The sequence below is a fragment of the Gopherus flavomarginatus genome, chromosome 4 (assembly GCF_025201925.1).
Source record: "Gopherus flavomarginatus isolate rGopFla2 chromosome 4, rGopFla2.mat.asm, whole genome shotgun sequence".
Lineage (NCBI taxonomy): Eukaryota > Metazoa > Chordata > Testudines > Testudinidae > Gopherus > Gopherus flavomarginatus.
In genome coordinates this window covers 180,636,607-180,650,212 of record NC_066620.1, presented here as the reverse complement: position 1 = coordinate 180,650,212, position 13,606 = coordinate 180,636,607, and the positions used below count along the sequence as shown (strand labels likewise).

The 13,606-nt window shown below is 39.7% G+C and overlaps 1 protein-coding gene across 1 annotated transcript in view; it reads right to left on the bottom strand.

The window, feature by feature from the left end:
• The window catches only part of SNTG2 (syntrophin gamma 2), a 272,147-nt gene that overhangs the window by 110,111 nt on the left and 148,430 nt on the right, over nucleotides 1-13,606 (bottom strand). The window contains exon 9 of the mRNA XM_050951641.1: nucleotides 10,760-10,887. Within this exon, the coding sequence (XP_050807598.1) occupies nucleotides 10,760-10,887 (128 nt within the window). The remainder of the gene's footprint in view (nucleotides 1-10,759; nucleotides 10,888-13,606) is intronic.

The window sequence follows — 13,606 nt, the reverse complement described above, 5'->3', positions numbered from 1 at the left end:
AGACATTATGACAATTCTGGCATAGATTGTCTACACAGTTTATTATTATTGTGCTAAAACACAGTTATTTTTAACATAATATGAAGCAGAGAGATGTTCTTTTCTATGATACACTTCTGAAAATAAACTGACAAACTATAATGCCAAGAATGTGATTCCTAAAGTTTTATTTTTGCGGGAGAGAAGTTTAAAATCTAACATAGTCAGCTCCTTCCAGATTCACTCTTTATATTTTAATGACTGATTTACAGTAATTGCACTGGGAAGCAAGCATTTCTGCCAGGACCCCGAAACCTTTTTAGTCCTCTCCTTCAGGAGGCCACTGATCCTGATGCATTCCCTGAGGATGGTGGAAAGGAGAAGGTCTGCTGACCAGGGCCCTCCTTATTATGAGGCCCTATGCAGTATTATTAAACTGGTGCACTTATGCCTGACGGCAGCCCGAGCTTGGGGGAGGAAGAGGCAGCAAAAGATAGCGAGATGCCCTGCCCGCCTCACAGTTGCGGAGAGTCACAGTTCCCTGCAGAGACCCGCATACCCTCTCCTTCACACAGAATGGACATGCAGAAGATAACTAACTAAAAGCACTAAACTTGGGAATAAAAGATGTCTGTCACTGGTTTTTTGATATGCCTGAAGTTTGTCAGAGATTTATTTGCAAAAACTTTGTAGTAAGGGTGAATCAGCTGTCTTGTTGAATATAACATTAAATATTATGGAATACATGATGCAGCTCTTCTCTGTTTTACATTTTCTTAATCAGTATTTCTAAGCTGATTTTATATTTTAAATGTACTCTTAAGCCTTCATAAAGTAATCATTCCAGATTGCTACATATTTAACTCACTGAAACAAATACATTATTTTAAATTAATCAGTCACAGATGTTTAGTGTGTTCATACCAATGGGCATTGCTTTTAGAAAAAAGGAACACTAATTTTACTTTGTGCGATCTCCATAACAATAGACATGTTTATGAAATTTCACCAATTTTAAAAATATGTTTCCAAAGATTTTAGGCATAACAAGGGATTTTATATCTTACTAAGGTTCTGATTTTGCTGGAGGGTTCTCTTAAAACTAGTTCGTTAGATAGTCAGAAGTAAAGAAAGGGAAACTCTTTGTCCCAGCTATTTGGAAGGAAAAGGGGGGTTGTTGCTTTAAGGGCTCTCTTCAAGGGGGAGGGTGGGTGAAAGGCAAAAGGAATGGACAGAAAGGACAGGAAGACTTTGGAAGCAAGTTTTTTTTACTACAGTAATTAAAATTAAAATATGTATTTTAGATAAGGGTGGTTTTTGAAGGATTTATTTAAAAAACTGTGTCTGAAGTTTCAAGCATAAAAGACTAAAGATGAATACTCAGATTGCAAGGATTTTTTTAAGAGATTTTATAATCTTCATCAATTTACTAATGAACTATTTTTAAAGTAAATTTTAAACTAAGGTCCTGTAGACTATCATGTTTTGAGTAAATACTACAGTAATGCACAACTGTTTTTGTCAGTAAATTCAGAAACTGACAGTATATACCTGGGGTTTGGCAAATGCCTGTTAAATGGCTTCATTAACACTTGAATGGCTCTTTAACAGTTTCTATGTTGTGCTAATAGGTCTGGCAGGCTGGAAGGCTTTTCAATTTTAAGTTACTGGATCCCCGCTGGAGTAAGAGTCACCAGATTGCAGCAGCTAGCTGTAGGAGCCTGCAGGAAGGGTCAGAACAGGGATAGAAAAGCTGGGAGGGTGGATAAGACCCAGTGGTGTTGCAAATTTTCAGGTGCCCTACGCAGCCGCATATGCTGCCTATGCCTAAGGACAACTCTGATGCTGACCAGGGCCTCTTAAGGATGATCCTGCCAAAACAATGTTGCCCTTGGTGCACTCCCAAATGATGATGGTGGTAGAACTGTGTAGCTCTCGATATGAGCTGGTTGAATCATTTGTTGAAAATATTTTAGCTGCAAATTTAATCCTTTCCTTGGTTTGTAAGTGAACCTTGTTTACAACACATTTCCATGTTACATTCACTGAATAGCACGTACAAGCAATATTCAGCCTCTGGGCTGTTCATTTCAACTATTCATTAGTTATTCACTATGTGTGATTTTAGCTATGTTATTTATATGTAACTGTGGTATCTGAAAAAGAACAGGAATACTTGTGGCACCTTAAACACTAACAAATTTATTTGAGCATAAACTTTAGTGGGCTACAGCCCACTTCATCGGACAGACTTTATGTATTGTGACCTCACAATCTCTTTATTGGAGGGTTAGCATAGGCATGCAAAGTCCCTGGAATAATTACATTTAACAAAAGCTTTTTGTTCCTGGAAGAGGGCATAGAAGAGGGTACAGCTGAACCTCTCCTGCTGCTGGTGCAGCTTTGTTCTCCACCCATAGCAATTTGTTTCAGAGATACCTCGAGACTGTGGTGCAGCCTGACATTGGAGATCCTCTCTGTGGATGTGTCAAGAAACTCTGACTCATGCTGCCAGGCAGCACAGTAACTTTGTTGTGGTATTTATCTTCCTAACATCCAGATGACACAGAAATGTATTCTTACCATCTCCATTTTACAGATGGGGACCTGAAACAGAGAGACACTAAGGCTCAGATCCTCAAAAGTATTTAGGTGCTAACTCCTACTGATCTCAGTGAAAGCTAAGAGCTGAACTACCTGTCAGAATCTTGGCCCAAGTGTCTTGTATGGCAGCCTGTGGTGGAGCAGGGAGCAGCACTTGGGTCTCCCAAGTCTCTGGCTATTGTCCTAACCACTGGATGATGCTTTTTGTTTTGGTGAATAGTCATGCATGGCTCATGGTTATGGCTCTACTCACTGACCAGATGACTGAAACTTTTGAAACAAGAGAATCGTCAACAGAGAATATTGCACTTTTGATACATGTTGTCAAATGAATCATTCAGGATAAAATTCCTCAGACTTTTAGGATTCACAGACATTTTCATCAATATCTGGCAATCATTCTCATGTGCACAATGCAGACTCCCAGAAAAGAAATGTGTATCCTTATCCTGTCCCACATCCCCTCTAAATAATCATTTCTGCTGAGAGGAATACAGAACACTGCCGGTCGATAAAAGCTAGGCAGGTGACAAGTTAGATTATGCACAAAGCTAGTATACACAAAATTGCTTTATTATTCCTACCTCTTTCTCTCCCTGAGTCCTATCTGTTTGTTTGTTTCATCCACCTGCTGCATGTTATCATTATCCTAAGATTATAAGATCTTCTAGGTAGGGACTAAATGCATAAAAGTTAGGTGTTGTGACACTGAGAATCATAGCATCTAACTTTTACATGCCCAGTAAATCACTGCGATTCACAAAGCCTGAGTTAAGAGCAAAGGCTCCCAAACTAAAAAAAAAGGGGAGAAATAGGGTTGTGATTCATATAAGCCAGCACACTAGGTGGGAAGCTGTGAAGCTTGCCAGTGGGAGATACTAACAAAAGGAATGTGTTCTAAGCCCCACCTCTCTCATTGAGATAGATGCCTAAGTCTGCCTTGCAAGAGATACCTATCTCTGCTTGTTATTCTCAGCTGTGAACCCTCTCCTGGAGTTAGGTGCCTATGCCATTTTTTCCAAGAAGCCAGGAGGAGGAGATTGCGGTGCCCACCGTATAACTTTTAGCTCAGTGGTTAGAGCAATCCCTGCAATGCGGGATACTCAGTTTCTCCACACACCCCTGACCCTGTGTCATAAACAGATAGCTAAGGGTTAATGTCTCTTTCACCTGAAGCACCTGACCAGAGGACCAATCAGGAAACCGGATTTTTTCAACTTTGGGTGGAGGGAATTTAGTGTCTGAGTCTTTTGTCTGTCTGCCTGCTTTTCTCTGAGCTTTGGAGAAGTAGTTTCTACTTTCTAATCTTCTGTTTCTAAGTGTAAGGACAAAGAGATCAGATAGTAAGTTATATGGTTTCTTTTCTTTGGTATTTGCATGAATATAAGTGCTGGAGTGCTCTGATTTGTATTCTTTTTGAATAAGGCTGTTTATTCAATATTCTTTTAAGCAATTGACCCTGTATTGTATCATCTTAATACAGAGAGACCATTGGTATGTATTTTTCTTTCTTTTTTATATAAAGCTTTCTTTTAAGACCTGTTGGAGTTTTTCTTTACTTCAGGGAAATTGAGTCTGTACTCACCAGGGAATTGGTGGGAGGAAGAAATCGGGGAGATCTGTGTGTTGGATTTGCTAGCCTGATTTTGCATTCCCTCTGGGGGAATAGGAAAGTACTTTTTGTTTCCAGGACTGGAAACAGAGAGGGGGAGTCACTCTGTGTAGTTTCACAGAGCTTGTGTCTGTGTATCTCTCCAGGAGCACCTGGAGGGGGGAAGGGAAAAAGGATTATTTCCCTTTGTTGTGAGACTCAAGGGATTTGGGTCTTGGGGTCCCCAGGGAAGGTTTTTCAGGGGGACCAGAGTGCCCCAAAACACTCTAATTTTTTTGGGTGGTGGCAGCAAGTACCAGGTCCAAGCTGGTAACTAAGCTTGGAGGTTTTCATGCTAACCCCCATATTTTGGACGCTAAGGTCCAAATCTGGGACTAAGGTTATGATACCCTGCCAGAGAGAGAGAAAGTCACAGTATAACTTGGTGGCATCTTATTCATCAAACCTCTTCTCTATGTTTATCCTGACTCAGATTGACTTGTTTTAATGAAAAAAAGTCACTTTTCAGTCTATTTTGCTTCTATCAGCACTGCAGAGTCTAATGCAGCTAAGAAAGTTAAAAGGATTCTCTTCATTACTGTACATCATCCTACTAAATTTAAATTAGCTGCAGAGGTTAGTGTTCCAAAATGTGTTCACAGTAAGCACTATCTGAGAATAATTGAAATGAAAGATGAGAAATGTAGTAGGCGATTTTGTCTTTCTTCCAGCCAGTGCAAGGTATTGGCAGCCATATATTGAAATGTATCCTACACAGTGTTACTGTTTTCTCTGAAGATATAGCATTGGCCGAGTTCCTTCTTCTCAAGGCAGGTGGGATCTCCCTTGGTACTCAATGGTTTTTGGCTGTTTTCCATCCTCCAATCTTCCCCTTAGAGTTGGGAAATGAAACATTTGTTTTCAATTACTGATTTTCTGCTCATGACATCCCAACTCACAGTGAATGGTGTTGTGTGATTTGAATTGGCTGCCTGTTGATTTCTGGATATTATTCAAGCTATTGTTTATTAAACAGTAAAGTGTGGAAGAACTTGGCACCCACGTACACCAGAGATCAGCTAGGTCTGAACTTGTTGATCTGCAAATGATTTTCTGCAGCCTTTAAGGAGAGTACAGAATGGTGAATTTTTAAAGCAATTCTTCAGTGTATGTGTGGACAGGATAAGCTACAGAATTAGTTGGTTTTGTAAGAATTGTGCTATGTACAATTTTGTGAGAAGTGCCTAGAGGATGAGATATGTGCCTTTCAAGTATCCATATATTAAAATAAGTAAATATTTCTAGCACAGTTTAACAGTCCCATAAGGAAAGTATAAGGCGTCTCACAATCCTATTCAAGCAGCAAGACACCATCAGACTCATTGTTCTGAGGGATTATGTGACTGCAGGCTACAAAATAAGATTTATTGAGAAGAGGAAGTAGAATACCTAAGGTAGCTACTGTTCCCCAGTAAGAAAGAGACCAGAGAATAGGCTGCACTTATTGTGGGGTCTTTCTACAGAGAGAGAGATAGAGAGAGAGATTGATCCCTGACTAATATAAAATGTCCTATCAACTCAGAGGGAAATCAAGGCACAGTGGTGAGGGGAAGCTGAGGTAGTCACTGCATCACAATGGGACACAGTGAGCGCTCGATGCTGAACTACCGATTTTTGGAGGTTAGGGAGCACTTTGCTTTCTGTTCCTGATAAACATTTTAGATTAAGTGAAGTGAAGCAGAACATATTAGATGAGCAGAACATATTAGCGGCACTGGCTAGTTGCTTTGTATGTGAAACTTACCAGTGCCTCAAAGGATCAACAGCCTTTGAAAGCTAGGGGATTTCCCTTCTGCCTTGTGCTACAAGTGCAAGACCCAGGAGTAGGAACCATTTGAATGATACCTACAGGAACATAATTTCCCCTTTAACTCCATTAAACAATGTGAGGCCAACACCAAGAGCGGTTCTTTATTGCCAACAGAATGTTTAACTAAATTCCAGTTAGCTAAGTTCCACCGCAAGATGGACTAGGCATTAAAGGAAATGGTCTGAAAATGTTCCAGTTTATTTTCTGAAAGTGTACTGCCTCTTTATCTGCAGGATTCAAAAAGCATTTTTTTTTCAGTTTTCCCAGATGATGTGTTGCACTGGGATACTGATGTCATATTTCTTCAATCATGTTTATCCTAGCAAACAGCACACCCTAACAAGTCTGAGGCAGCAGTACAGTGCTTAAGAATTTGGTATATTGCCAGCAAACAGAACAAAAAGGTGAAACAATTCTTCCCCCTCTTAAAAATAAAAACACCACACTGCTTGTGATCAGTTAAGAACAGTAATATTGGCAAGAAAAATTCTCAGACATCATTAATATTTCAAATCCAAATTCACCAACTGTTTTGCTAATGTGATAATTTGAAAACACTCCGATATTCATGGGATGGGAAATACTGTGCACCAACTGCAGATGTTTTCTCAGCGATATGGGTGGTACTATTTACTGACCCCCTGATCTTTCACAAATTCTGTAGTTTTCTTATAATAATATAACAATAACATTGATACAGAGTAACAAAGAGACCACATGAACACCAAGTGACTTAGCTGATAGCATTTTTTCTCATCTTTAAGTTAACAGAATATGGCAGATACATGAATCCAAAAAGTCTACATGTTGATTTGACCGATATTCTTTAGTTAACTGGTCCTCATTCATGCAGAAATTTAGTATCCGGTACGCTAAATGTAACACATTCCTAGTGAATCTCTTTTAAATTAAACTAGACCAGATGTTAAAATATTCAAAGCCAAATCGGCAAATCAACATATTGAGTTAAATGTTGAGAGAAGTCATTTGGGAACACCAAGGGAGTATTATTAAAAGTAAGGGGATAGATAAAGGAAAATGTAGGATGATTAACAAGGAAAATATCCCAACAGGTGTTTTAGAACTAGAGTTGATTGGATAATGAAAAATCATGTTTGCAAAGATATTTGTGACTAAATGGATGATCTTGCTTCAAGAAGAATAGTGGCATAGGTTATTCATTATTCTTAAATTACTATCATCTGTTTATTCCAGTAGCACTTCAGGGTCCCAGTCAGGGATCAATGTCTCTATTGCACTATGCACACATTCAGTAAAGCCATTGGGCTGGATGCACAAAAGAAATTGGTGCCTAAGTCCATGTTTTACAATTTTGGGATCACTGCAAAGCACAAAACTCCTGTCAAAGCTCTGTAGGCAGCTAAACTCACTTGGCCTCTAAGTTTTCAAGGAGAAAGTTCCCTAGGGCCCTATGTTTCTGCCTCAGAGAATGCACACGGCCACCTAATTCTAGGTATTCAAACACCTGTCTTCCATCTAAGTCCCAGAGTGATTAACAAACAAAGGGAACACTAGGCAATACTGCATCTCTCATGGTAGATAACTGTACCAGTGCAAAACATGTCTGATACAAACAGAAGTCAAGAAAGGTCAGCACAGTGTTATAATCAATAATGACAACACACTGACATGAAATTCTTTGTAAGACATTATAAAGGGAACAGCAAAGATGAACTTGAGTAAAGTTTCATATAGTTTATAACCCTATGACAGACAATCTCAGTTTTGTTCAGATACCTGTCCGAAATGCTTGAAGAAAAGATTATTTACAGAAAGAGAGAGCAAAACTGAAAATACACCTTGCTTGCAACAATCATGGTTAAAAAAATCCAACAAATAAGATCAGCAAGGTCATTTCAAGTTGCTATAACAGCCAGACAGCAAGAATAAATGGATTGACTTCTGCCCTGTTTATGACAGTTTGTATAAAAAAGCAAATTCACAAGCAAGAAACAGAATATCTGAAAAATTTGTCAGAAAACTAAGACATGACTTCTTACATTGCCTCTTACTCATTTCTTACTTGTTCAGTGCAGATAACGTGTTTGGTGCTGTACAAAGCAATTTTTCTCTTGTCCTTGAGAGAAGATGTAAAGAATGTCAGCAAAGCTTTTCAAAACAGCATTAGACCAGCAGGCACAATTAAATTAAGACTAATCTTTTAAACAACCTACTAAAGACTGAAGATCTTATAACCTCCTATAGGGAAATCTTCTGAAAATGCTAGCCAATTATTTAGTTTTCCCTTGCTTATAAAAATATTTCTTCATATTATAATATTTGCCTTTTGGCAATAACTAATTGGCAGGTATTTTCAAAATATTTTTCTATTGGAGGTTAACCCTGGACTGCCTTTCCTCCACAAGCAGCAAATTAGTTAAAATTTCTTGTATTACTGTGGCATGTGTGTGTATATTCATACGTATATGTGTATATGTTTTAATAAAATGTCTGCTAAAATGTGTGTACAATGTAAAATTACAATGGTGTTAAAAGAACATAATTTAGATTGCAGAGTCAAGCTCTTGAAAGTTAAATAATTCCCAGACAATCTGAATTCTGTCTCTTTTGCTTTAAGATAGCTTTAAATAAATGATCACATACAATCGGGACACATGCCTCATTCAGTGCACGTGATGATGATGCTCAAGAAAGGAGGCAACTATTTAACAATTCTTTTTATCCTCATCATTCAATGTGTGGCCCGATCTGATCCCTTATGCATGCCATCCAAACCCCGAATAAAAAATTATTAATTTCCTTGCAGTCTCTTCTTTGAAACCCACAGTGACTGCATGTATAACCAACATTAATGAATGTATTTTCACAACTTGCCTGGGAGATAAATTATTATTATCATCCCACCCTCCAGATGTCTTAAGTGATTTGCTCAAGGTCATGTAATGAAACAACGGCAAAAGCCAAGGTTAGAGCTCACTCTCCTGACTCCCATCCATGTGCTCATTCCTCCAGATTATACTGCCTGACTGAGAATGGTACTGAGCATTCACATTTCCCACTGACTTCACCAGCAGTTAGAGTGTCAGGCCCCAGATGCCTCCAGTCAGGTGCACAGGAAATGAAGAACCCACACTCAGTGACCACCTGTCAAAATTTTAGCTAAAATGACTTGCTCAGCATCACACAGGAGGCAGTCTGAGGTAGAAGTAGAGACAGAAGTTAATTCTCCTGCATATGGCTCACTGGGGATGGAGTTCTAGATCTCTCCCAGTACAAATTTCTTACTGTTTTTTTCTCTGCAGAGACAGATTTGAAACGCGTCTCCTCCTCAGGCTAAACCGCAGCCACTGGGAGCTGTGGGGGGGCCGTGCCTGCGGATGGTCAACGTAAGTAAAATGTCTCACAACCTGCCTTTGGATTACCCTGATGGGTCGCATGTTGAAGGTTGCCACCCCCTGCACTATTTTTTTGTTATTTTGTATGCATCTAAAGCCTTCTTTACAACCGTTTTTTTTCCCTTTAGGAAGAAATGTTGACAGCATTTAAAAAGTGGGTGAGATATAGCATTCTTATGTACTGTTTTACATAAGCTGTTTTTTTCCTTTTAAGTTAATATATGTGTGTCTGTGTGTTTTGTATAAAGTCAAAGATTTCATTATAAAAGTTTTCCTCTAGGCAACACTTTAAAAATACAGTTTTTAAAAAAGATGTATGAGTTATCTGTTGTTGTTGTTGGTTTTTTTGTTTAAACGAGCCAAATAATTGTTCTTGTTAAACTCTGAGATTAGTACAAGAATCAATGGTCTTAGATTACAGCAAGGGAGGTTTAGGTTGGTCATTAGGAAAAACTTCCTAGCTGTCAGGGTAGTTAAGCACTGAATATAAAATGCCTAGGGAGGTTGTTATACAAACACCTAGCAGGGATGGTCTAGATAATACTTAGTCCTGCCTGGAGTTCAGGGAACTAAACTAGAAGATGTCTGGAGGTCCCTTCCAATCCTGTGATTCTATGATCTTATTAAAAGTGCACGAGTGGATAGGACTCGGAGGGTGGGATAAATGCAAAAAAGGTGTGCAGAAACCTGTCAAAAATACATGGTGATCAACCCTATCAAGGGTATTACTACTAGCCCTTATTTTTTTCCCCTCTTTTCTTTAATAAACTTTATTTTTCCTCTCTGTTTTTAATCAATCTTTTTTGCTTCTCTTTATTATCTTCTTTCTTTAATAATCTCCCTTATTTTTTATCTCTTCTCAGAACCTGCCTTATTTTCTGAATTATCTAAAAACCTATTTTTCACGTGTAAATATCACATGCACACAAAATCATCCCTAACATTCCCCATGAAAAATATAAATAAAACCCCTATTTTCCCCCAAATTGCTGACCACTCCAAAAGGGCATGTGACCAGATACAGAACCTGAGGACAGGATGTAAGGCAAAAAAGGGGTATGAAAATCTGTCAGAAAGATCTGGTGGAACCCTATTTTACTTACTTACCTTATCTTACCTACTTACTTTTATTGCCCTTTTAAACTTTTTCTTTGTCTTCAACAGTCCTCCTATGGACGTTATAAATCTCAAGAGAAAATAGACGGCATGGTTTTGTATAATAATATGAACTAAAAATTTTCATCTCTCAAGTCAAAGAATTCTTCCACAGCCAACACCTTCACAACAAAAAATAGGTGCAGATAGTTAACCCACTTCTTTCCCTTTCAAATTACAAACCTTAATTTATCTGTTCCGGCTTTGTATCTTGAGATTCGAGCCATTGACAGAGGAACCGATAGGGTGTCTAGCCAGCGCTTCTCATATTTTGGTTCATTAGCTATGGGTGAGGAGGGCGATGATGGAGCCTGCAGAGAATAAATGAGAATCAGTAAGCACAGTCTATCAGATCATACAGTGCAGAATGCATGGAAATGCATCTGTGGCTGTGTGCTCTTTTAAAAACTAGTAACATATAGTAATATAATTTTTAAGAAACAGAGTTTAGGAGAGAAGTTAAAATAAGCATTTATGTGAAAACAAAACAGAGATCTTGGTACTATGCCTGTGTTTTGATTTTATTATTTGTCTGATGTAAAACCCATTTATGTTTTAATTAAAATGTAAAGCCCACTTCTAATTGATGATACAAATACTTTAATTTTAATGTCAGTGTTCTACTCATAAATCTCCTATTCTTCTCCATCACCCAAATTCCTTCTGGTTACAACATAAAATCACTACAGAATAGAACATTATTTGGAATGTATTTGTGCTTTCCTTTAAATATCTATATACAATTGTCAAGAAAAAACAGTGCATAAAATATATTGAAGTAAGGACTACTGCAATCATGCAACAAATTCTGCATATACTGATATATTGTGACAATTACCCATGCCTTCATTTAGCCTAGGGTGACCAGACGTCCTGATATTAACACATTTGTCCCGCGTCCTGACTCAACATCAGTCGGGATGCCCTTTGTCTCGATATTGGGGACCACTCACCATCACTGCCAAAGTGACGGGGCTGGCACGGCGGTGCTTCCTGGGGCAGCTTCTTGCTGATGGTCCCTAGGCACTAAGGCAGAAGGGCTCTCTGCCCAATCAGAGCTGTGGGGGTGGGGCCTGCAGGTGTTGGTAGTGGGCAGAGAGCCCTCCGCTCCCCTACTCCACCCCACCCGACCCTAGGACCCAGAGGGATATGCTGGATGCTTCCTGGGAGTCGCTCCAGGTAAGCACCACTGGTACTCCCCGCCTCGCCACCCTTCTGGCAACCCGGGAAGCGCAGCGAGCTGGGGGAGAAGCCTGCCCCAGAGCGGCGGCACAGCGCCACTGAGGGTGCCCCTGGGGGAGCTGCTGCCGCCGCCTCAGTCAGGGTGGCTAGAGGAGGCCCTGGCACTGCCCCACCCCACAGACTGCATAGCTTTGCTCCCCACTCACCACGCGGACAACTCCCTGTGGCGTGTGGGTTCCGTTCAGTGCTGGGCGCTGCGCACACCAGCAGGGTAAATAGCAACCCAGTCCCCGCCATGCTGCCCCCACTCAGCCAGTCCATCTGGGCTGTGGCCTGCCAGCAGCCATGACCCAACAAGGGCATTTGGCTGGGGCTTGCAGACTGCAGTGGCTGGAGGCAGGGAGGGCACCAAGGGGGCTGTGGCAGAGAGCAGGGGCAGGTGGTGCCTCGATGTGGTACAATTTCCCATGTGCCTCCCACAACTATCTCCCACAGCAGGGGTGGGGGTGGTTATAAAGCCAGGCAGGAGAGTCAGTGGCCACTTTGGGTGAGTCTGGACCGCAGTTTCAGTGCAGGGTTAGTGGGACAAGTCAGCTGAGCTGTGTTAGGGACCCCTGGGCTCAGGGTGACCAGAGGTCTCAATATTAGAAGCTTGGTCTTATATAGGCAATTATTCCCCTCCCCCTCCAATTCCCCCACAAAAAAAGTGTTCCAATTTTTTACACTTGCTATCTGGTCACTCTAATTTAGCCACAGATTTGAACATCCTGAATTACATGTTATACCTAAGGCAGGAAAAATCCACATACGGACTAGTAAACGTTGTGAATTTCAATTTTAGAATTTTGTTCAAAACCATTAAACTGGGCATTTTCTCTCCCTGAAGAATTGGATATATGGATCCTGGGATACCTGCAAAAGGCAGGATCCTCAACATAACAGCAACATGTAATGTGCATCAAAGACGTTTCAGATTTTTGAGGATCTAGGTAAAGTGGAAATTATTGTTGATCTACTGATTTGGGTGAAAATGATCAGTACTCCAGAATTCCAAAGGAAACCTTAAATTAAACAGGATAAAATACTAGCTAAAAACTGAATTAGATTAATAATTTAGGACACACATTCAATAACAAAGGAGCTCAAATCAAACCTAAGAAAGGAGGTTTTACAGAGGCTCATGAGTATGTTAGCATATCCAATCCCTAGTTTATCACAATGAAATCCTTCATTTGAAATACTGCATGAATATACTGCAGAATGGAACAGGAATGATTAAAAAAGAATTCTTTGGGGAATTAAAAAAGTTGTCACAGACGCACAAGTACTGAAACACTTTGAAATTAAGAAAAGCCTCAACATTTCAGTTGATACAAGATCACATGAAATATGAACTGTTCTTCTGCAAAATGATGGCCCTGAGGTATATACTTGTATAGCACTCACTAAAACACAATAAAACTGAGCTCAGATTTAGAAAGAAAAGGTGGCAATTGGTTTCGGTTGTGAGTGATTTCATGAATATGCTTATGGACAGCAATCAGTTGAAGCACAAACAAACTAGAAACTTTTGGAAACCACTGTTTGAAGCACCACTTAGAAAACAATCATGAAAACTGAAAAAGCGCTTAATAAATGTGAAATACAGAACCAGCAAGGGGCTTCTTACAAAGCACCTAAAAACAGTGAAAGTTATCTAAGATACTTAAACAGTCCCCATTACTGTAATATTAAATATTTCACAATTTTGATTTATCTTCACCACATCCTGCTGGGGATAGCAATGCTATTTCAAAGAGAAGATGCTATTTCAAAGATGCTAAGTCACTTGCTGAAGGTCATAAAGAA